At 43.3% G+C, this 22,941-nt stretch overlaps 1 protein-coding gene across 3 annotated transcripts in view; it reads left to right on the forward strand.

Annotated features, from left to right (window-relative positions):
• The window catches only part of GAB3 (GRB2 associated binding protein 3), an 83,418-nt gene extending 64,811 nt beyond the window's left edge, over nucleotides 1–18,607 (forward strand). For 2 of the 3 annotated variants that reach the window (XM_033137344.1, XM_033137345.1), the window contains exons 4-11: nucleotides 608–1,080; nucleotides 4,759–4,814; nucleotides 6,283–6,402; nucleotides 7,183–7,438; nucleotides 9,141–9,222; nucleotides 14,161–14,263; nucleotides 16,055–16,162; nucleotides 17,007–18,607. In XM_033137344.1, coding sequence (XP_032993235.1) covers nucleotides 608–1,080; nucleotides 4,759–4,814; nucleotides 6,283–6,402; nucleotides 7,183–7,438; nucleotides 9,141–9,222; nucleotides 14,161–14,263; nucleotides 16,055–16,162; nucleotides 17,007–17,123 — 1,315 coding nt within the window. In that variant the 3' untranslated portion in view covers nucleotides 17,124–18,607. The remainder of the gene's footprint in view (nucleotides 1–607; nucleotides 1,081–4,758; nucleotides 4,815–6,282; nucleotides 6,403–7,182; nucleotides 7,439–9,140; nucleotides 9,223–14,160; nucleotides 14,264–16,054; nucleotides 16,163–17,006) is intronic. The other variant, XM_033137346.1, reaches the window with a different exon arrangement.
• Nucleotides 18,608–22,941: the final 4,334 nt, after the last annotated feature.

Here is a 22,941-nt window from a genome sequence, read left to right on the forward strand (position 1 = left end):
AGAAGTTTTAAATGTGTGATGTTTTATTGTGTTTGTATATTTTGCTGGAAGTTGCCCAGAGTGGCTGGGGAACCCATGCAGATGGGTGGCATATTAATAATGATAATAATAATGATGATAATAATAATGATGATGATAATAATAATAATAATAATAATAATAATAATAATAATAATAGCATTAGTATTCATATTAATATCCTATAAAATCCAGTAAACCAATGAAACCAAACCAAATAAATGTACATCCAACAATACAAGCAGTCTCACAAACATCACACAAATATAAAGGTATGTCTGCAGCAAACGATGGAAACTACTGTATATAATGAGGCAGTACTGAGCTAGGTAAGGCAACTTCCTATCCCATGGTAGGGAAAATAGGGCACTGCCTCACCAATCTCAGTTTACCATCACCCAGCCTACATCCAGCTGACTGCATTCTTACTTTCAACCAGTCATGGAGTGGCTTTGCTTTTCATTGACAGTTGCTGCTCTTCCTTCCTTTCACCTTACCAGTGTCCAATGGTCACTAGCTACCACTGTTCCTATGTTCTGCAACATAAGTAATACCTATACTAGTTTTCTTTTCTTTTTTTCCCTTTCAGGTGCCACAGCTGGTCCAATTCTGAACGATCCCTGGAGCAGACTTCATCAGATGATGTCTTTGTTGACTTTGTAGCATCTCAGCCCTCACTTTATCTACAGCCTTCTGGCATCCTTCTGCAAGAGATGCCCCAGGCAATGGGTCATGGGGCTCTTCTCAAGAATGCAGATTCAAGCGGTCCCCCTTCCAGTGATTTCTCCTCTTCCTCACCTCTTTCAGGACCTCCCTTGACACCAACATTATTGGTTGATAAAAGCCCGAGTGCTCTTTCCTATGGCATTACTGAACTTGATGTTCTGGGCAATACACCACCACCAAGGCCTCCTAAGCCAACCCACTTTGCAGACAAACGGGTTGAAGAGCCATCCAGTGGGGCCCTTCAGAATGGACACATTGGGATTTCCTGTGCTCAAGGGGCATTGGTGCCAAGGAGAATCTCCTTGTCTGGATTGGATAGCATGAGAAGTTGGAGAGGTAAGGATGTGAATGGCCTTGTCTGTTAAGAGTTGGCCTTCCTGAGCTCATTTGATCGTCCCTGGTTTGTATAATTTCAGAGTTTGTTCCACCCTTACTCCATAGCTGGGAATGGAAGGATTTGTCAGTTTCAGTTCTCTAGGTTTTCCCATCTTAAATTCAGTTCTCCACATTTGCGTGGACAGGCGGAGTCCCCCAAACCTCAGGAGACCCCCAAGCAGAATAATGACTCAAGACAATGTGCTATGGGATTAAAATTGGCCACAACTTTATTAAAATTCAGATGTGGGGAGACCTTGGCTCAGGCATTGGGCGTTTATCCTTCCCAGTCCCCAGACAGGGATCTGGGAGACTTAGGGTTATCCAGAATGTGTGAGGATTGGGCTGGCTCTGGAGAACATATGTTGAAGCAGACAGCCCCCCCCCCCCCCGTTCACTGCCACTGGAGGGGGAGAGCAATGACAACCTCTCGGCGTATGGCCAATGCCTCCCCCCAAGACCCCTTTAACAGGGAACCCTGGTATCGCCACCGCAAAGGGGGCGTGGGTCACCGCCTCAAGCCCCCCCCCCCCCAATTTAGGAAGATAGACAAGGATTCCACCCAAGGCCTGAAACCGCCAAAGTTGTGACATTTTGCTACAGGAAAGGCAAAACCTGCCAATGCAGGAAAATTACTTTCCGGCCCTTCAACAGTGGCCTTGACGTAGCAAGAAGAGGTTAACCTGCAAAATAAGACTTAATTGAGGGAGTGGAGGGTGGGAGAAGCTCTGGAGCCTGACTGCCGCTTCACAGGTAAGCTACCTTCTATTGTGTGGGCAGGATGGTCCCTCTTACCTGGCCAATTCCCTGGCAACGCCTCCCCAATTTTGACTGATGTGCACATTTTTGGAAGCAATTTCTCTTATCCTAATGCATTTTTGTATGTTATTTTCATGAATACTATAATTTTTACACACAGTTGCCCTTAACATTGTTTGGTTGGAGAACTGCATCACATTGCAAACATGGGAGAAGTTCAGATTTCAAAGGATGGCTTAGTTTTGGTTCTCCTATTGCTTTGGAAACTGAATTTGATAAATTCGGCTTTAAATGCAAATTGAACTAAATCCTCCCCACCCCAATCCCTATCCATAGCACTGGTCTTCAACTGGTGAGTTAGGACCTACTGCTGCTATAGTGCTTAGTGAAGAAGACTTCTTAATTTTTCTGGTGCTGACTATTGTTTTGATGTCTTTCATCTTTGCTGGTTTTGAAGGGAGGGTTGTGTGTATTTTATGCTGCTCTTGGTGATGTTACTATTCTTATTCTGGTTATTGTTGTTTTACATTAAGTGGTTGGGGGTATCAAGTGTCTCAGATAAATGAAATAAGCTTGCAGCTGTCACTGACCGTAAGCCATATTGATTGGTTTGCTCCCTGTGATGTCTGTCACAGGGCCACTCCAGAACAGTTTTTCAACTTCGGAAAAACTGGGATTGTGTGAGTGTTTTATTTTAAATAAGTGAGGAAATGAACATTCTGTTGAATGAACATACTCCCTGTGCTTAAGTAAAGAAGAATGATATCCAAGTTGAAACTGGCGGAATGAGGAGGCTGTGCTGGTTGCTATGAGCTGTAATCTGAAACATCAGGAAAATATCAGCGAGGCAAAAGCTGGACAAGACAATTGACCATAGGAACATTTTAATTAGTATGTCCATTCACATTTTGAGAGGGTTTTGAAGAGTAAGTGAAGTCCTCCTCGTCCTCGTCCTCCTTACCTGCCCTTCACCAGCAGATCCAAGTGAGGGTTATAACAATTTAATCAGTGTTAAAAGCTGTTAAAACAAATGACAGCCACAGGAATAGTCACAGGAATAGGGTGGCTCTGGAAAACATTCTTCTCTGGTGTCAAAGGCCAGGGTGAAGATGTGCGTCTTCTGCATTCGCCAACAGCTGTATAGTGAAGGTGCCAGAAACACCTGTTTAAGGAGGGAATGCCACAAATTAGGGGCTGTTACAGATAATTTGCTCTCCCAGGCTGCTACCACCCTGAACTTCTGAGAATGGCAGAACTACCCAGAGGGCCCCTTGGGCTGATCTCAACATCCTGCAATGGCCTGTAGGAGAAGGAGAGGGTCTCTCAGATGTTTGGGCCTAAGTTGTTTAGGGCTTTAAATACTAGTGGGAGGATCTTGAATTGGGCCCAGAAACAAACTGGCAGCCACAAACTGCTGCTACTACTCCTGTTGCTTTTTAATATGCACATTGCATTGTATGGAACCTATTTTGTTTTAATTTATTAACAACTGTGTATCTCGTCTTTCTGCCTTGAAGAGAGACACTCTGCACACCTTCAGATAATTCTGAAGAATGTTTTTACCAGCTCATTTTATCAGTGTCCTGTGCAGTTCTTGGAAGCTTTTGAGAGAAACACCCATCTCTGGAAGTGTTATTCTCACTAACAGCCTTGAGTTGCTGGGGAAGCAGACTTGCTAAAAGGGTGTGTGCTACTTTACACACACAGACATGTGCACACAGAGAGCATATTCTTAAAGAGCTTTTCCAGATGGGAAAACCACAATCTTAATATTTGTATATTAGTTTACTTACCGTATTTTCTGGCATATAAGACGACTGGGCGTATAAGACGACCCCCAACTTTTCCAGTTAAAATATAGAGTTTGAGATATACTCGACCGCAGATTCTCCACCCGGCATATAAGACGACCCCTGACTTTTGAGAAGATTTTCCTGGATTAAAAAGTAGTCTTATACGCCAGAATATACAGTATTAATCGACTTGCAGTTTAACTCATTAGCTGACTACATTGTAGCTCTGATCTGTGTTGGCTCCAGGATTTTGGCCACCCTAACCTGGAAGAACTGGACATGCAATTCTAGAATTCTCTTTGGCTGATCTTCTTGGATACTTTGTTCAAAGTAGAATGGGTAACACTGTGTGGGCAGTGGGGCCCATTTTGCTCTAGGGGGCCCTGGCAAATGCCCAACCTTGCCCCCCTCAAGCCCCTGTTACTGCTGTTAATTTCTATACATCCACCAATGTCCAGGGCACATATTGTGTGTGTCATCAATGTCCCACCTCCCAATGGAGAACTCTGCATGCTCTCACTAGTATGCAAGTGGAACTCCTTCTCACGGTCTGAGCGCTAGAGACGGTGGCATGGCGCAGGGCCTGCCCATACAGCCTCACAAGCCCTTCCATATCAACTTTCAGCACACAGAGGTGGCTGTGTGTGTGTGACACACTTCCCTCCAGAGTAAGCCAAGCAAAAAGGGGATCTATGCCCAGAGATGCTTTCAATCTGACTTTGCAAAAGATGGAACAACAGGAGAGAGCAGAAGTCAATGGATTTGTTCAATCTCTCCTCCTTGATTTGTCTGATCTCGCTCTCTCCCTCACTGCATGGTTTCTGCCTGGAAAAGGCTGTCACCAACCAGCTTAGCACAACAGGTAATGAAATGGACAAACTCTGGATATCTGAATCTGGTGTGTATAGTGAGGTTTGGGCACAATTCTTTATGTTTGGTTAAGTACATTTTCACATAGCGAGCAGGTGAATAGCAGGACCTTCAAACTGCACACAACAGGCTAGGATTGTATCCTCCAAGACCTACCTTTTGTTGAACAGCTAATTAAATTGCTATGGCTTTTCTTTTTTCTTTCTTTGATTTGCAGCTGACTTGGAAGGAAATTCCTTAAGACGCAGGGATAAGAGGCTTAGCTTGAATTTGGTAAGTGCAGTACTGTCTTACACACACACACACACACACACACCTTCTTTAGCATGGTTTTAGAAGTGAACATTAACAAGAAATTAAGCAGCTGATGTCGTCTGATCAATATATAATAAATGGTTACCCAATCCAATGTAACAAAATAACAGTTAGCATTTCTTCATAAGTTTAGGCCAAGGTTTCCCAAACTTAGGTCTCCCAACTGTTTTTGGACTACAATTCTAGGGTTGCCATATTTCAAAAAGTCAACATCCGTACACAAAAGTTGAGCTCCAAACAAAAAAAAAAAAATCAAGTTTCGCCTCCCTATTTTTTTAGGGAAATTGCAAAAAAAAACATTTCCTATATGGGCTGCCATACGCCTGGGATTTCCCAGACATTTCAGCCACTTTTCATAAATTTCACCCCAACACTATTTTCGATGGACAAATCTCAGCTATGTCCAGGAAATTCAAGACGTATGGCAGCCCTATACAATTCCCATCATCCTTGACCACTGGTCTTGCTAGCTATGGATGATGGGAGTTGCAGTCCAAAAGCTGGAGACTCAAGTTTGGGAAACATTGGTTTAGGCTGCAACTCTGTGCCCACTTACCTGGGAGTAAGCCCCATTGGACCAAATGGGCCTTATTTCTGAGTATAGTGGCAGTGGCTCTCCAGGGTTTCATACAGAGGATTTTCTCAGTGAGAAAGCAAGTGCTCTTCCACTGAGAATTCAATTCAGTTCAATTAATTAATTAATTAATTAATTATCCCTTCATCCAAGGATCAGAGGGTGGTTTACAATTGAAAAATATGAAATAATGCTGAGGATATATCAAGGGCTCCGTCCTCCCTTCCACTGTCTGTTTCTGCCAAGGATGGTACAGTTAGAATGCTGCAAATTCAAATCAAAGATAATGAGAGAGAGAGAGAGAATGAATTGGTCCATTACATACTTATTGACATGGTAAAAGCTAAAGCAAGGTTCTTCAGCCTTCGGACCCCAGATGTGGTTGGACTACAAGTCCCATCATGCCTGGCCATTAGCTAAACTGTCAGGATTATGGGAGTTGTAGTTCGACAAAAACATGGTGGTGGTGGTGATGATTGATTGATTGACACAGCCCCAATCTGAATTGGACTCACACAATGAGAGGACAGGAATGGAGTGTCCTGAAAGAAGGACTGGGCGTAGAAAACTAAACAAGAGCACTCCATGTTGCAACATTTTGTTGGAAGTCCCAACTGTCCATAATATTTATGTGTTAATTCATATTCCATCCCACATTTCAAAAGAGGTCTCTGGGCAGTTTACAAATACCAACAAAAAGGAATTGATGTAAGATATACAATGCCAATTCCACATTCAGAATGAAACAGTATTAATAATAAGTTTACTGTAATAATGATCACAATAATTCCACATTTTAAGTATGAATGGAAGGGGTGTAGCTCAGTGGTTAAGCATCTGCTTTGCATGCAGGTTCAATCCTCGGCATCTGCAGGTGGAGTTGAGAGAGATCCTCGTCTGAAAATTTGGAGAGCTTCTGCCAGTCAGTGTAGAGGATACCAAGCAAGATGGACCAATAAGTCAGCTTCCTCTGTATGTTGTTCCAAAGTAACATAATAAATTAAATATATTTAAACAATGTACCATATTTACTCGAATGTAATACACACCTTTTTTTGGCCAAATTACTTTCTGAAAATTAGGGTGCACATTAGATTTGATGGTGCCAGCAAATACTTTTCTGGTTTCAAGGTTTTGAAAACTGAGGTGCATATTAGATGCGATGGCGCATTAGATTTGCATAAATATGGTACATTAGTAAGGCAGCTAAAAACCACAACAAATTATATACAAGATTCAGGTAGGTAGCTGTGTTGGTCTGATGCAGTTGAAATAATATAAAAAATTAAAAAATTGTCCAGTAGCACCTTAGAGACCAACTAAGTTTGTTCTGGATATAAGAAGTATGCATGAACACAAAATCTTATACCCAGAACAAACTTAGTTACCCTCTAAGGTGCTACTAGACTTTTTTTTAAATTATATACAAAACAACAAAAGACATCACAATTATAATACTAATACAGTTATTAGTGAGTCTTCTTCCTCCTGGTTAGCCCAAGAAATCCAGACTTTCAGTATGCCATTTTCCAGACTTGGAAAAATAATTAGGGTGGAATTTAGCCCAGAGCTAAATGGGGTATGCACACAGGAAATGGGGTCTGTTCAGCTAGTCCGGAGGCTGAGCCTGAGAGAATCCTGGGCAAAAGGGAGAGTGGATGGATAGGTCCAAGGTTTGGCACCTGATTTCTGATTTGGAGCCCTTCTATTAACCAACTTTCCCTTTCCCTTTCCCTGTGCTTATTTCTGAAGCCAAGTCGTTTTAGCCCTCTCTACTCCTGCACATCAAATAGTTCCGAGGACAGTTATGTGCCAATGCACCCTAGCATCTCCCCACCCATCACGGGATCTGACTGCACACCTGATGGCTACATTCCCATGAGTCCAGGCTCAGCTACGTTTATCCGCTCTGCAGCCAGCATGGAAAAAATCTCCAGTCCTCTGCCCGAGCTCCCCACAGACCTGGAACCACCTCCGGTGAACCGGGATCTCAAGCCTCGTCAAAAATGTAAGCTTGTATTTCCGCAAGCTGTTTTTTGAGCACCTCTATGAGTTTCAGGATTTGATGGGTCCAGCAAATGGATATCGGGGACAATGAACAAGAGGAGCCAAGAGATTTCTAGTCCAGGACAAATTCAGCCTAGGGGCATGTCCTGAATACAGTGGCTAGGTCTGCAAGCTCCCATTTTAGTTTTCCACATTGACTTCACTGGCACTCTGCTTCCAATTCTGCCATCAAGTAAGCCAGCAGTGGGCAACCTCTGGCCCACAGGCCAAATTAGGCCTGCTGGACCTTCCCATTGGGTTTGTGAGGCTTTTTCAGTCAAACCACACCCACATTCCCTTCATATGAGTGGTGTGAAGCAAGTAAAGGTTGGACTGGGCTGAATGGAGGTTTGCTGGTGCTGGCAATCAGATCTGATACACCTGCAAATCCTTGTGGGGATTGATGAAGCTTTCCAGGTTGTGGCAATGCCCTCTTGGTTTGATTTCAAACTATCCACGTGAAAATGGGCCACCTGATGTCATGGTGATAACAGGAGATTGACAGGTGACTCGCCCACAGAGGAGTGGGGATGTGACCTGCTGCCCAGATCCAGTTTCACAACCCTGAGGTAAGCCCAGGGCTGAGGACCCACTGGTATATGAGGGACCCCCACCAGAGGCCCCTTTGATTAATTTGATTTGCTCCAACTTGGAGCTGGCCTTGCAAAGGACAGAACAAACAGCTGATGTTTGAGCAAATACAACATTCATTGGGTGGGTCACTTGTTAACTACAGGCTTGAGGTGTGTGTTTTTCTAATCTCAGAAGTCACTCAAGAAGTAGATGTCTTTGGGACTGCAGTCTTAGTAGTGGAGTTGGAAAGCCAGGAGGTTGGTCTGGCTTTCCAGAGGAACTAAACTGATATCTGAACTGTACAAAATCTGGCCTATGGGAGTACAGGCAAGAATAATGTTTTAAAAAATGTGCAGAGGTAGGTGAGATGGTTGAGGAAAAGGACCAGAGGCAGGAGATGTGGTTGTGGATGGGCTGTTGGTGAGGTTGCAGATGGGAAGAGATGGAGGGGCTTTATTGCTACTTGGTGGAACAAGATGCTCAGACTAAGGAACCAAGCCTGGAGCAACAGTTATTTAGAGCCAGCCACGTCCCCATTGGTCACCTCAAATCACCAGACCTGGCTTGTGTTGATGAGATTGCAGTACCTTCCCTGACCATTAAAAGGGTGGCACTGTTACCCAGGATGGATCAGACCAGTAACTCCTGCAGCCTGTGAGCTACCTTGGAGTAGCAAGAATATTTATTTTATTGCATTTATATCCCACCTTATATCCCACCTTTTCTTTGAAGGTGAACATAGTTCTCACCCTCCTCAATCCCTACAACAACCCTGTGGGGTAGGTTAGTCTTAGTGGCAGTGATTGATCACCCAGTGAGCGTCATGGCAAGTGGGGATTTGAACCCTGGCCTCCGAGTTCCTGGTCCAACACTAACAACTACACCACTGTGGCTCTCTGAAGAAATTAAGGAAGCTCTGCTACCTGAGTCTACAGTATGAGCCCCCTGGTGTCATAAACTTCCTTTCTTGGAATTGCTTCCATCTTGTTAAGTAACCAGCTACCCACACAGCAGAGTTTACAGCCAGATCTGCCCCTGTCCTTGGCCAGCTCTGTGGCAGTAAGAAGTCTTCTCTCTCTTTAAATCTTCAGTCCGACCACCTCCGCTGGACCTGCGAAACCTTTCCACCATCCGAGAACATGATGCCTTAACCAGGACGTGGACTGTGCCTTAGTAAGTGGGTGTGAAACCTGCCCCAACAATTTTTTTAGGAGATTGGTCTTGGAAGATGGTTGGAGGAACTATTAAAATAGTATCCCTGGATCTCAGTGTGAGGGACGTTTACCTAGTATCTTGCTGAAATGTATGGTTCATGAATGAACAACTTACTGCTCTTTTGCCAACCAGGCCTCACACATACACTCATGCCTAATACACACATCACAAAGCAGAGGTTAAGTATCAAAATAAGTACACTTTTTAACTATACATTTTTTAATTATAATGTTAAAATATGTTTGGAGAGGCATATCAAGTCAAAAGGGCATATAGGGTTTTTTCACACTTAACTTTTTTTCTGGTGGCATAGTTGCTCCCTTCGGTTTTCTGTTTTGTTGCATACTGCCATATGACATTGTTATTATTCAGCTACTATTTCAGAATAATGTACTAAAAAAGAAAAAAGAAAAAACATTTTTTCTTCTGCCACATCAAACCTGACATTAAGTTTTGGCCTTGAGGCCAGAAAGGACATCACCACACCTGATTTATACCCAAACAGTGTTAATATAATTCACTTAAGCTATGGTTTTACTTGCAGAGAAGGAGAGCAAGTTTAAACTGCCAGTGTTTATCTGCCTTTTATATTTCTAACATACTGCCTCCACAGGCTTCTGTACTATAACAAATACAGCATGTATTATTTGCAACTAAATAGAGCCTGGAGCATAAATTCCACCTAGGCTGGATCTAGACGCATCAAAGAAGCGTTTCAGTTAAACGAGTTGCAAATTTTGTAAGAGAAATTGGGTTGGCAAAAACGGAACTCCACAGCACCACCTGGTGTCACAGTGTTAGAATGCATAAACCATATCTAAAGCGCTTCTTCTTTGCCAATGTAGCTGAGTCCCTAGTCTGTGTGCCTGTTGCGCACATCTGCTTAGGGCAGCAACTGAAACAATCATTTCTGTTTCTAAACCTGTGTAAGGCACAAGTGTAAGATAATTCACTTGAAGATAAACTTTCTAGAAGGAAAGGATAGTACTAGAGTTGGGAAGAAAGGTGTTTCCCTGTGACATGGAAAGTAATTTGCATGCTGTTTAGTGGACAGACTCCAAATATTCATGATGTACACAGCAACATATGCAATATGTGGCCTATTGTGTCATTATAATGCTCAACCTCAAGTCAGAAACTACATATTTTTGCTCTTGGTTCATAGAATGTTGTCTGAATTTTGAATAGAGCATTTTTTGCATAGAAAAGCAGACTATGTTTGATGAAGGACCATGATTATGTGTGTAAATTTTAATATGTTTGTATTACATTCAGATAACATTTTAAACCAGGCTTGTTTAAGTCTTAATGGAACTTGATATTTAAAATCCTATATAGATTCTTAAAATCTATTTTATAATTTCATTTTTTAGAAAAATCAATCCTTCTTGCTCTGAAAATTTGCACTTTTTGCATTTTATGCTAAGGATAGCAAAGTAAAAAAATAAATAGGAAGCTGACTTGACTATTGCTTGAATATGACATTTCTAAGATCAAGTGTAGTGTAGCTGTGAATGTTGGAACAAACATCAGTCCAAAGCAAACATCATTTGATACACTGATTTGGTTGCACTGTTTCTGTGAGTTATGGGCAAATAAATTGTGCTTCACATGTAGTGTTGATCCAACCTTGTTTAGTTTTAATGATGTTTCTTTTAAACATTAGCATTCCTTACAGGAAAATTATTTATATATTGTCTCATTCCACAGGGAGTCTGTAAGCAAAGTTTCTAAACAAACTTTCAATACAAGTTCTGTGGATCTCATCCCTGCCTTTAAATTCTGTGGATCTTGTCTTTTAAGAAGACAAGAAAATGTTTTTTCTTTCCTCCCATAATTAAATAGGCTTCAATTAAACAGAGATTTGCATCATTTTTGCTTTAAGACAGCACATGTCTCTGCAAGCTCACTGGTGATCTTTGGAGCAGGGATAACCTACGCAGTGCCCTCCAGATATTGTTGCACTGCAGCTCCCATCACCCTGGACCTTTGGCCATGCTGACTTGGACTAAAAGGAATTTGAATACAACAAAATCGGGGAAGGGCCATAGCTCAGTTTTAGAGCATCTGCTTTGCATGCAAAAGGTCTCTGTTTCAAAACTTGCAAGCTCCAGGTAGGGCTAGGGCAGAATACTGTCAGTCATTGTAGACAGTACTGAATTCAGTGGACCAACAGTCAAATTTGGTATAAGGTAGTTTCCTATATTCCTAATATCTGGTGATCACTACATTGGCTATCCCTGCCTTGAGGGGTTCCTGCCTTTCTCCTGGCACCCCAGGGAGTTTCCTTAGTAAACCAGATTAGGTGGATATGTAGTTATTCTATCTTCACAACTGTTCTGCTCCAAGTGATCACTCCAATGGAAAGAGCATTCTGGCTAAAGTAGGGGGTTCGTGGCAAAAGAGGTCAGGTCCTGCAAGCAGGGTTAGTTGAGGCAATGCAAGATTGGGATGAATGGCTCCATGTGAAACTCCAGCTAGAGCAAATTGTATTAGAGCGTACAAAGAGGTCAGGCAAGAGTTCAACATCCTGTTCTTATAGCATGTTATGGGAAGCCCACAGCAGGACCTGAATGCAACAGCAGTAACTGGCATCCATTGTGAATGTTGCTTCAGCAACAGATAACTCATAACTCATAACTGAGTATTTAAGTGGAGGTTTATCTCAGCCAGGGTGGTTAGCTCTGCCAACAATGGGAGAAGCCATTTGAGAATTTTGGTTGCAGCTATAGAGTTAATTCAGTATATTTCAATATTGTTGGAAGAAGCAGTGAGTTTGTTACCTGTTCCTTCCTCTTCTTCTCCCCAGCCTATTTTCTTCATTCTCGCACATACATACATACATACATATACATGTGTGTGTGTGTGTGTGTGTGTGTGTAAAACACAGGAAAAAATTTCTATCAATATTAACTGAGCTTAAATTTCTCAGACCTTAGCTTTCTGAGAAATGTTCTGCTTTCATACCATGGGGCAAAACACTGGGGAGAGAAGCAATATCAGGAACATAATTCTAGATGGACAGAAGGTGGGAGGGGAAAGGGTTAAGAATCCCTTCCCCTCTGCCATACCTGTTTTCCAACTGATTCTTCATGGCACCTGTTTTTCAATTAAAAAATCAAGTCCTCCATAGACTTTCCACCATCTCCTTTTGGGATGTTCAGCCTTCCCCAACCTGTTACCCTCCAGAAATGTTGGGCTACAGTTCTCATCATCTCTGACCATTGGCTGTTCGTGCAAGCACTGATGGGAGTTGTAGTCCAGAATGTCTGGAGGGCTGGTCTAGTTTACCCTGAGATGGCTTCTGCTCCAGTGCTGCTTGTGAGTATGCACTCTCTCTCTTCACCCCTTCTTTCTTCACCATTTAGTAGCTAACTGTAACATATCTACTGCGTTGATCTCTTCCTCAGTACGTACTACTGGTCTACCACAGTTCTTTTAGCCTGTCCTCTTAGAGGAGGAGTAACCAGTGTGGTGCCCTTCAGATGTTATTGTAATACAAAGTCCATCACCTCCATCCACTGTGGTCAATTGTTAGGGATGATGGGAGTTGTAGTTCAGCAGCATCACACATCTTAGAGATTTCAGAGAGGATCAGGCTACTGGTTGTGTGTGAATGTTGTAGTCCAAACTAGGAAAGTGTTGTTTGTTTGTTTGTTTGTTTGTTTGTTTGTTTGTTTGTTGTTGTTGTTGTTTCTATACTGTTATTTCTATCTGAGGATGAGAGGGCAGTTTGCAACATAAAAACACAAAAATACACACCATAGTAATAAACAGTAATACCCCACCCACCAAGTTTAAAAGGTCATAGTTTGTTTAATGAAAGGCATAATAATAATAATAATAATAATAATAATAATAATAATAATTTGTACCCTGCCCATCTGGCTGGGTTTCCCCAGCCACTCTGGGCGGCTTCCAGCAGATATTAGGATACATTAAAATGTCACAGATTAAAAACTTCCCTGAACAGGGCTATTAAATTTGTGTATCACCCATGGTTCTCAGAGTAACTCGCAACATAAAAAAATGCAATTATTAAAAATCCCTGTCCTATCGTGTAGTCCATATTATACATGGAAGAAGAGGAATGTTTTTGTTGGATGCCTAAAGATATGTAACAAAGCACTACGTTTGCACACTTGAAGATCTGTGATAGAGCCCTGAACCAGCTTTGTAAGATGCTTCCATTTGCATTTACCTGATAAAACCAGGGGGTGATTGCCACTGAAGTTGGTAAAAAAGATGGACAGTGAAGAAAAGGATAAAGTTCATTGATGAACACTGGAAATATCTAGCTAGCTAGCTTTCCTCTTAAGATGATGTACTGAGAACTTGTGGTTGGTTTGAAAAATATTACAGACATATCTGGCAATGGATTTGGCAGCATTTTTTACTTTGTAAGAGAACTGAGTAGCAGACATTTCCCACGTGCAAATAACATATCTTTTTGTAGATGATTCACGGTGGTTGCAGTTCCTCTGCATATAGTTGCAGTAGCTAATTAATTTGTTCCTGCCTCCAAAAGTGTTGCTAGCCATACAGCAAGACAAGTGCTAAGGCCTGTGATGTGATGGACATTTGCCTCTGTTTATTCTCCTTCCTTGACCATTCTTTGATGTCTGCAGCTTTCCCCTAATGCCATGGCAGCCATTTTTACTGTCAGATTCGATTGCAGAAATGACTAATTTCCCAAGAGGACACTGATGAGATTGTAACCTCCTTTGTTAGCTAACTTAACCTCTGTAGTGTTGCTGGGCTTTGGGCGGGCTTATTCCCCACACTGGGCAACATCAGGTTTTGGCTTGGTTTCAGAGCATCTGTGAAAACTCTTCTTTGACTTCTCTTTTGTTTGTGTTTTGGGTTTCCCCCACCCTCCTCCTCCTCCTGCACTAGCAATCGAACAAGCTTTATCTCTCCAGAAAGAGACTGCATTAATTCAGCGAGAGTATTTGCCAGTTCAATTTCCGGAGAGGAAGAAGAAAGTTACATTCAAATGGTAATCATTTTCATGCAACTCTCCTTTGACAAATCATGTGAGCGGAAAGGCTCAGAGAAGTCAAGTTTTTCAGCCAAACATGTGGCAGGGGCTCCCCTTTGCCCTACTGAAGAAATTTAGTGCAGGCACACAAGGGCCAATTGAAGCAGTGATAAGGGAAGCCTTTTTCCCATTCCTACAGATCTCCGTTGTTCCCACAAGTGTTGGTGGCACATCTCCAAGCGATCTCAAACATACACATGGTGATTTGCTGGAGGCAGAGAGAACCTCAAAAAAATTCCTACCATCTTTAGACAAGAGCCTTTATGGAACCCCTTAAAAACGCACAAAACTCCAGGGAGATATGTTGGGGAAAGATTTTAGCTCGATGGTTGAGCTAGTGTTTTATGTACAAAAAACCCCATGTCTTATTCCTGTATTTCCAGCTAGGGCTGGAAAAGAGACGCTGCCTGAAACCCTGGAAAGTCATTGCCAGTAAGTGTAGATAATCTTTCCCCAACTTGGTGCCACCCAGATGATTTGGACTACGGCTCCTGCATGGCCAGTCGTAAAGTATGGTGGGAGCTGTAGTCTGACAAGCGGACCAGGTTGGGGAATTGTAGTGCAGACGATACTGAAGTAGATAGACGGTTCTGAACTAGATAGAACTAGATGGTATGTTCCGAGCCCAAACACTACAAGGAAGGATTGTAGCACAGTGATAAAAGTAACAGCTTTACATGCAGTGGGGCTACATTCAGTCCTTAGCATCTCCAAGCAGGGTTGGGAAAGACTGTACCAAAAACCCTGGATAGCCACTGCCAGCGAGGGCAAAACAGGGGTAGCCTTCCAGATGTTCCTGGACTACAACTCCCATTATCCCTGACAATTTACCATGCTGTCTGTGGCTGATGGGAGTTGCATCCTGACAGTATCTGGAGGACAGCACATTGGCTGCCTTTAATGTAGGAAACACTGAGCTACAAGGGCCAGTGATCTGACTCCATATAAGGCAGCTTCCTATGTTCCTAACATTGTGTTGTCTTTTTGCATTGCACAAGGTTAGCCTTCCCCAGCCTGGCACCCTCCAGATGTTTGCAGGGGCCATACCTCCTAGCAGAACCCCATAATCCCAAAACTTCTGGGGAGCACCAGGTTGGCCAAGACTGCCATCTATGCAAATGTTTCCCTTGAACAACACAGGCTGCCTTAAATGGCCTGGTGAGAGCAGGGATGAGAAGAATTGGGGGCCGTAGAGATGTTGAAAAAATATGGAAGCCGTCTCTCTTGCTAAAGCATGATCAAAGTTGTAGTGCAGGGGTGGAGAACCTTTTTCACCCAATGGGCCAGTTCTTTAATTCCCACCTGCACAAGACACCTGTGATAAGTGGGTAGAACCACCCACCTGTCAAAGTTGGCCATTGTGGGTGGCGGGAGGTAGTAGCTAAGCAGGACTGAACAACTTGTGCATTAGCTGATAGGTTGAGGGTTCAGTCCTTTCTTCAGCGATCAACCCCTTAAGGAATTTGGCATGAACAGCCAAACTGAGCAAGCTTGAATCCCCTCCTCACCCATCAGTTAGTGGGTAATCTACTTTCTGCAACAATCAAGCCTGCCCATGAGCCCTAGTAAACCAAATTGGAAAACCTAGTGAGCCAATATGATTTGTGGGCTGAATACTTCCTGCCCCTGCTGTAGAACATGAGGGAAAGGAGGAGAGTCTATAGGCAACACTTACACACACACCTTTTAAATTTGTTTTGAACATGCCTATTTCTTCATTTTCTTGTGGTCATGGTTCATTCTCAACAGGAGCAAGCAACATCTCCATGCAATGGAGCATTCCAATGGCCAAAGAACTTCAGCCTTGATTATTTAGCACTGGATTTTAATTCCGCTTCTCCGTCTCCTGTACAAAAGGTAAGCCTTGCTCACAACAACTTCTACTGCCGCTCCCTGACATCAGTAATAAAAATTAAATGGTGGTGTGTAATATCTAATACCTGCTTCATTTTCCCCCACAAGTGAGCAGAGTATTGTTAGTGGTTCTTTAAATCAAGGGTGGGGGATCTTGGGCCCAGGAGCTGAGTATGGCCCTCCAGGCCTTTGCATCTAGCCCTTGGAATTCTCCCCAGAACATACTCCTCACTGGCTCTGGTTCACACCCTAAATGTTTTTGCCTGGCTGGAATGTTTCCTTGAACTTGGATAGTGCCTCTTGCTTGCCTCCATGGAAGTTGAAGAGGGGTGCAAATATGAAGATAAAATTCACATCCCTTGCTCTACCAACTTTTGCCTTTGACCCTGCTTGCTACTGGCATGTGGTCCCCAGAAAGTCACCCAGAGGGTATGTTCCCCTTGAGCTGGAAAACATTCCCCAGCCTTGCATCAGAGGCAATTCTCTGGGTTCAAAACCCACTCCAGTCTTGCCTGATCAAGAGCTTTAACTTAGAGGAAAACCATTTCCCCTTCATCTCAAGGTGAACATATCACTGTACTGCACTTTCCTGGGTCTGCCAGGCCTGTTCTGGGATGTGTGACAGGGTAGCAGATGGGGAATTATGTCTGATACCACAGTAGCAAGACAATAGGCATGCTTGCTTGCTGATGTCGCCCCCGGCTTCAAGGTGAAAAAAGAAATGCCTGCTAAGGTTGGAGAGGAGGAGGGGAATTGATAGAAGCCCAGCTGTAGCTCTGTTCATGTTTTGTGCATGCCCTCATGTATGTATGTATGTTTGTTTGTTTCATTTCCTTCACCTTGGCAGAAACCTTTCCTCTCTGAAGAACAAAGAGTGGATTATGTCCAAGTAGACGAGCAGAGAACTCAAGCTCTCCAAAACACTAAGCAGGAATGGACAGATGAAAGGCAATCCAAAGTTTGAAGAGAGAAGCGTTGACTAGCTTGAATTTGCACATTAAAATCCAGGAAGTTTGGATGATTCAGCAGTGGCAGTGCAAAGCAGAAGTCTCTGGCAGTGTGAGATGGAGTGATGGTCAGCCACTTTCTTCAGAAGCCACATCTTTTGGAGATGGAAGGAGCACATCAGTGAGAGAGGATTGAGTTGTACTATGTCCAGATCACACAGTCACTGTTATCTTCTCAATCCCTCCTTCCAGTAAGGACCTGTGGTACCATTTTAACACCTGAATTTGGTCCTCTCTAAACACTTAATGGGAACAAAAGCCTTGCCATGTCACATGAAACACTGCAATTACTTATTTCTGTTTTAGATATATGTATATAAATGTATATATTCCTGCCTATTTAACAGATGCTGCATCTACTGTAGTGTCTGGTACTGACAGGTGTTTGAGAATAAGGGCTAAACATTGGAAACAATTTAAAAACAAACTTTTTTGCAGGGGTGGGGGGAGTGGGAGTTGAGGATTACCCTTAGTGTAATATGTTTAACTGTCATTCATTTATTGAAGAATGTAAATAGAACTTTGCACTGTTGAAAATGGAAATAATTGTTCCCCTCTTGTGCTCATCATGCATCATGGAAAACTCGCATCCAACACAGTTAATCTTGCCCTACTTTCGTGGCCACCTTTCCATCTGATGAGCTCACAATGCATTTGGGGGTTTCCTTTTCCTTCTGTTATGACCTGTGCTGCAAGGAGTTGCTTCCAACGTAGCACAAGCCCTCCTGTGCATCCTCTCACTTAACTGAACCTTTCCGAAAGAAATCAATGGAAGCAGCAAAGCTACTTCTTCTTTCATTAAAACAAAGCCTTGACACAGTTGGCCAAGCATCAGAAAGCATTATCTACATAGTAAAGGAATAAAATGGCGTTGAGATACCCAGGGATGGTCATCTGGCTTATGGATGTCAACCAGGGCAATCGTCCCAGATTGCAGAGCAAGGATTTTGCTCCCACGGTTGATGCTAGGAAATGACTGGAACAAACTTGCTAAAGTCTTTTAGCAGTAAGATATTTTACTTCACATTTAGCCTTCTTTTAATAAAAATAAATGAGGACATAGCAACTCTGGTCTTCTGTTGGGGGCAGTAGTTTGCTAAATTGGGACTGTTTTCATGTTTGAAAGGGCTTCCACTACCCCAGTTACCACCTCTCCCTCCCTGTCCCTGCTGACAGGGCTCCTTTGTCTATAACAGCTTAGTGGCAGGCTGAAATTGAACCAATGAAGCTTTCGCTAATCACTGCTCCTACATACATAAGAAAGCTGTGCTGGTTGGATATCTTTTGGGGCCGGCTACAACACTGCTGCTTGTATGGACACTGCCAGTAAAGAAAAGGGTTATTGCCAATTATTGGGTCTCGCAAACAGGTTCATTTCAATGAGTTGCTTGGATGTTGGTAGGGGTGGTCAACATGTCACCTTCTAGATCAGGGGTCAGCAAACTTTTTCAGCAGGGGGCCGGACTATATTTTGAAAAAAATAATAATGAACGAATTCATATGCCCCACAGATAACCCAGAGATGCATTTTAAATAAAAGCACACATTCTACTCATGTAAAAACACTGATTCCCGGACCATCTGCAGGCTGGATTTAGAAGGCGATTGGGCTGTATCCAGCCCCCGGGCCTTAGTTTGGAGACCCTTGCTCTAGATAGTCATGGACCAGAACTCCCAGCAATCTTGACTGTTGGCCATGCTGGTTGAAGTGGATGGGAGCTGGGGGTCCAGCAACATCTGGAGGGTCCCAGATTCCCCATCTCTGATGTTAGCACTGTGCAAGCTCCCTGTCCCTGTTTCAGTTCAAGACACAATTCAGTTTGGATCAATTCACACCCAACATCAAAATCAAAATCCGGAGGTCTGAATCTTCAGTCCTCAGAGGGGCATGCATTGGGAAGCCAAAATGACCACAATCTTCCCCATAGATGCATGATATTTGAATACATGGTAGCTTCTCCAGAGGGGGTTTCAGATAGGTAGATCCAGGGGTTTATGTGCTAGCCACCTTTAAAGCTTCTCCCCCCCCCCCAAATAAAGTGTTTCAAAAGTAAAATGGCCATAACTTCATTGTTTTTTCATATAAGTGCATGCAGCTTGGTATGTGGTTGCCTTGTTAATAAATTTGGATTTGAATGTTACTTTCCCCCTGGTCATTGCCCATCTGCAGCAATGGCAGAGAGCAGTGGTGGGATCCAGCCCCATGTCAGAATAGTACCACAGATTGCCTTCAGTCTGAAGGTGTCAACACCACCATAGGAACAGTGAGGGCATCAGAGGAAGTATTTCCTGATGGCACTGGAGAGCATACCTGTTGCTGCTCCCCACCCTCAGCATTCCAAACGGAAGAAATCCTCTTCCTCAATCTGCCTGAGAACCTCAGATACAGACACCACCTTAGAGATGCTGATGTCTACCAACGGGCTGGACTCACTCCCTTCTGTTAACAAAGGGGAAACCCCTGCCAGGCTGCTGCCATCCATACTCAAATGATTGCATGGATGTGGGGACCAGGCTTGCACCTGCTACCACAAAAACCCCTCAAGACAGGCAAGAAACCACACAGGTTGCTGCTACTGCCCACCACCCCAGCAAGCAGTCCTAGGATGGACTAGGCGGACTGGTGGCAAACTAATCTGGCCAGTGGTACTGCTGTTGTTGCCAGCATCTCTGGACCCTCTGCCTCTGGCGGCACCACAGCTGCCCTGTGGAAATGTGCTGCTTTTTCACTGTAGATGTATGGTGTATTCAGAAGACGGACATCTACAAATGCAGAAAACCACACATCTGTAATGCAAACCTAACTAAAAAACTAGGGCCATTTTGGGGAATGGCATAAGAGAAATGACACTGCCTAAGTAACAAACACTAAAGATACAGACAATAAACGATGTTTTCATTTTTTTAGAATAAGATTGGGATTGGGAAAGCATTGTAAAACAAACAGGTATGCAAGAAAAAGTGCTGGTATCAACTAAAGGCTAACAAAAGGCAAGCTGAACAAAACCCACCAAATTTGTGCTGACATTCAGAGAACTTGCAAAACATTAAATGTCTCTGAGAGAGAGACACCTGTAACAGTTCACCACCCTCCAGCACTGTGATTGGCTATTAATGAGCAAAGTTCAAATTCCCCTTTCCCCACCCTGGTAGTCTCCTTGCATGGCATTGATTTGCAACACTTTGAAGACAAGCTGTCTGTTTTAGGGAATGTTTTGCTGTGACTGGCCTGAGAGATGCCTTGACATGTTTCAGGCCTGCTTCAGTTTGGAATTTGTCCAGAGCAGTCACACAGCCCTACATGACATAGGTGGTTTACAAGTTTTGTCATTTCAAGCCATGAAGTTATTATGTACAGTTGGAATGTTGATCAACATAACATCCAGTTGATCAACTGGATTTTTCTGTACCATTAGGTAAAGTATGTTGCAGAGCTGCAGTTGTAGGGACATAGGAAGCTGCCTTATACTGAGTCTATCTAGTTCAGTATTATTGACACTGATTTGGCAGCAACTCTCCAGGATTTCAGACACGACATACATTATGCCTAAACCTACATGGAAATTCTGGGGGTTGAACCTAGGATATTTCACATGCTAAGCAACTGCTCCCCTTCTGAGCTCTGGCCCTTCTAATGCATTGACCGACTAGATTAGGGAAGGAAAACTGTGTCCCTCCATATTTTGTTGGATTCAACTCCCACTGGACCTGACAGTTGGCCATAGTCTCTGGGGATGTTGGGAACTGAAGTCTCAAAAATACCTGGAGTGCAAAAGCTTTCCCATACCATTTATTCCAGCAAGAGTTGTATGTTCCGTTTCTTTCTATATAGACTACCTAGTTCAGATGCAGCATGTCACTTGGTGGTGGCTGGTGCTCATTGGGACTGGCAGGGCGGAAAGCAGTGAGTCCAACTGTAGCTGGAGTCAGAGCCAATGAGAAACAGAACCAACTAATTCCAGTTTCTTCTTCGTCCTCCATGCTTCTGACTACAATGATTATGTTTTGCCTCCAATTCCAGAGGCAGCATGCCTCTTCATACCAACTGCTGGGAATCGCAGGTGAGCAGAGCGCTGTTGTGCTTGTGTCCTGTTTGCAGGCTTCGTAAAGGCATCTGGTCAGCTAGTGTGAGAACAGGATGCTGGAGTAGATAGGTCACTGGCCTGATCCAGTAGGCTTTTCTTAATGTTCTTGCATCCTGCCAAGTTCTACAAAGGTAGAACAGAAACTAATGAGGTGGAGGCAGCTGATCACCAGGGTCACCACCTGAACTGGTGCTAAGTTTGAGAGGAGGCAGGTAGGAACTGACTGGGGAAAAAATGGTGGGAGAAGGCTGTTGCCTTCATGTCTCGTCTGTGGACTTCCAAGAGGCATCTGTCAAACCACTGCTGGAAACTGCTGGACGAGGTGGAGCCTTTGTCTGGTCCAGCAGGGTTGCTCTTGTGTTCTTACAAGTGGGGCATGTGAACAAATATTGCAGAGTGGGGAGCTCCTGTCCAGAGTTCCAGCCAACCAACAAACCAACCAGCCAACCAACCAACCAACCAACCATGTCTTCTTTCAGTGGACTCCGTTACATTTCCCTCCCTGTGGGTTGATGCACATGCACCCAAAAGAGAGAGAGACAGCTTTTTGGAACCAAAACCATACATTTTGATCAATGAGCCACAGACAAAACATTTCAAAAAGTATTCACTGTAACATATTCTAACTGAAAGTCTTATATAGCTATTTAGCCTTACAAGTGGGACCTGTAGTAGAATGGTGCAGTGTGGAGAGCTCCAGTACAGTGTGCCAGCCATCTAGTCATAACCATTTCCCAGGACACTCCATTACATTTCCCCTCCACTAGTTTCCAATCCCAAGCAGACATTTAGCATTTTGTAGGTGCTAAAGCATGCACAGTCCTTGCTGGGCTGCATGGGAGATTTCCATGCCCTCTTAAATCCCCACCCCAAGTAATTGTTTCTATTTATGCAAACCTTGTAGTTCCTGCTAGCATGCCAATTCCTCTTTTTTGTTTCTCAGGTTCCCTGAGATGTAGCCATGATGTTTGTGCATATACAGTAACACACACATCCACAAAATGAAGTGCTAACTCAGTTATAAATATTCATCATTATTAGTATATATTCTGATGGCTTTGGTGGTACATATGCTACAATCAGAAGGATGCAAAGAAGATTGTCATGAATGATGCCTACCCTGCTCTTCAGCTATGAAGGCTCTCATAGTGACTGACATACAATCAATTTATACAAGACGGTCCCTTTAAAAAAAACGACACACAAGGGGACAGGGAGGGAAATGTGGGGTGGAAGCAAACTCAGGAACCTGTTCTCAAATGGTACTTCTTATAGCTTTCTAGCTGGCATAGAAACAGTTCAGGTGAAGGAGGCTCCTGATGGAGCTGGTCTTTCAGCAAAGCTGAGGAAATAACTGTAACCAAGTTGTCACAAGGTGCAGAAAGTGAATGATCTCTCTGAAGATAGGAGAAAATGCTGATAAAGGCAAGTGAGGAAATGCTACGGGGGCTGGTGTGGAAATGTGGAGAACATCAGACTGGAAAAATTAAAAACAGAGAAACTGAAATTGACAGATTTGCCCATCTCTTATCTTCAGGTCAACTGGCTTTGCGCCCTGTTTTGTTGCGTGGGCAGGGAAAATAGGACGTTTTAAGAACTTAATTTCCCTGTGCATTACAAAACAAAGCCTGTTCGACTTCATTCCTAAAGATGCTTCTGCTGCGAGCAAATATACAGTGGAGCTGTTTCT

Source organism: Lacerta agilis, chromosome Z (assembly GCF_009819535.1).
Source record: "Lacerta agilis isolate rLacAgi1 chromosome Z, rLacAgi1.pri, whole genome shotgun sequence".
In the NCBI taxonomy this organism is placed as follows: Eukaryota; Metazoa; Chordata; class Lepidosauria; order Squamata; family Lacertidae; genus Lacerta; species Lacerta agilis.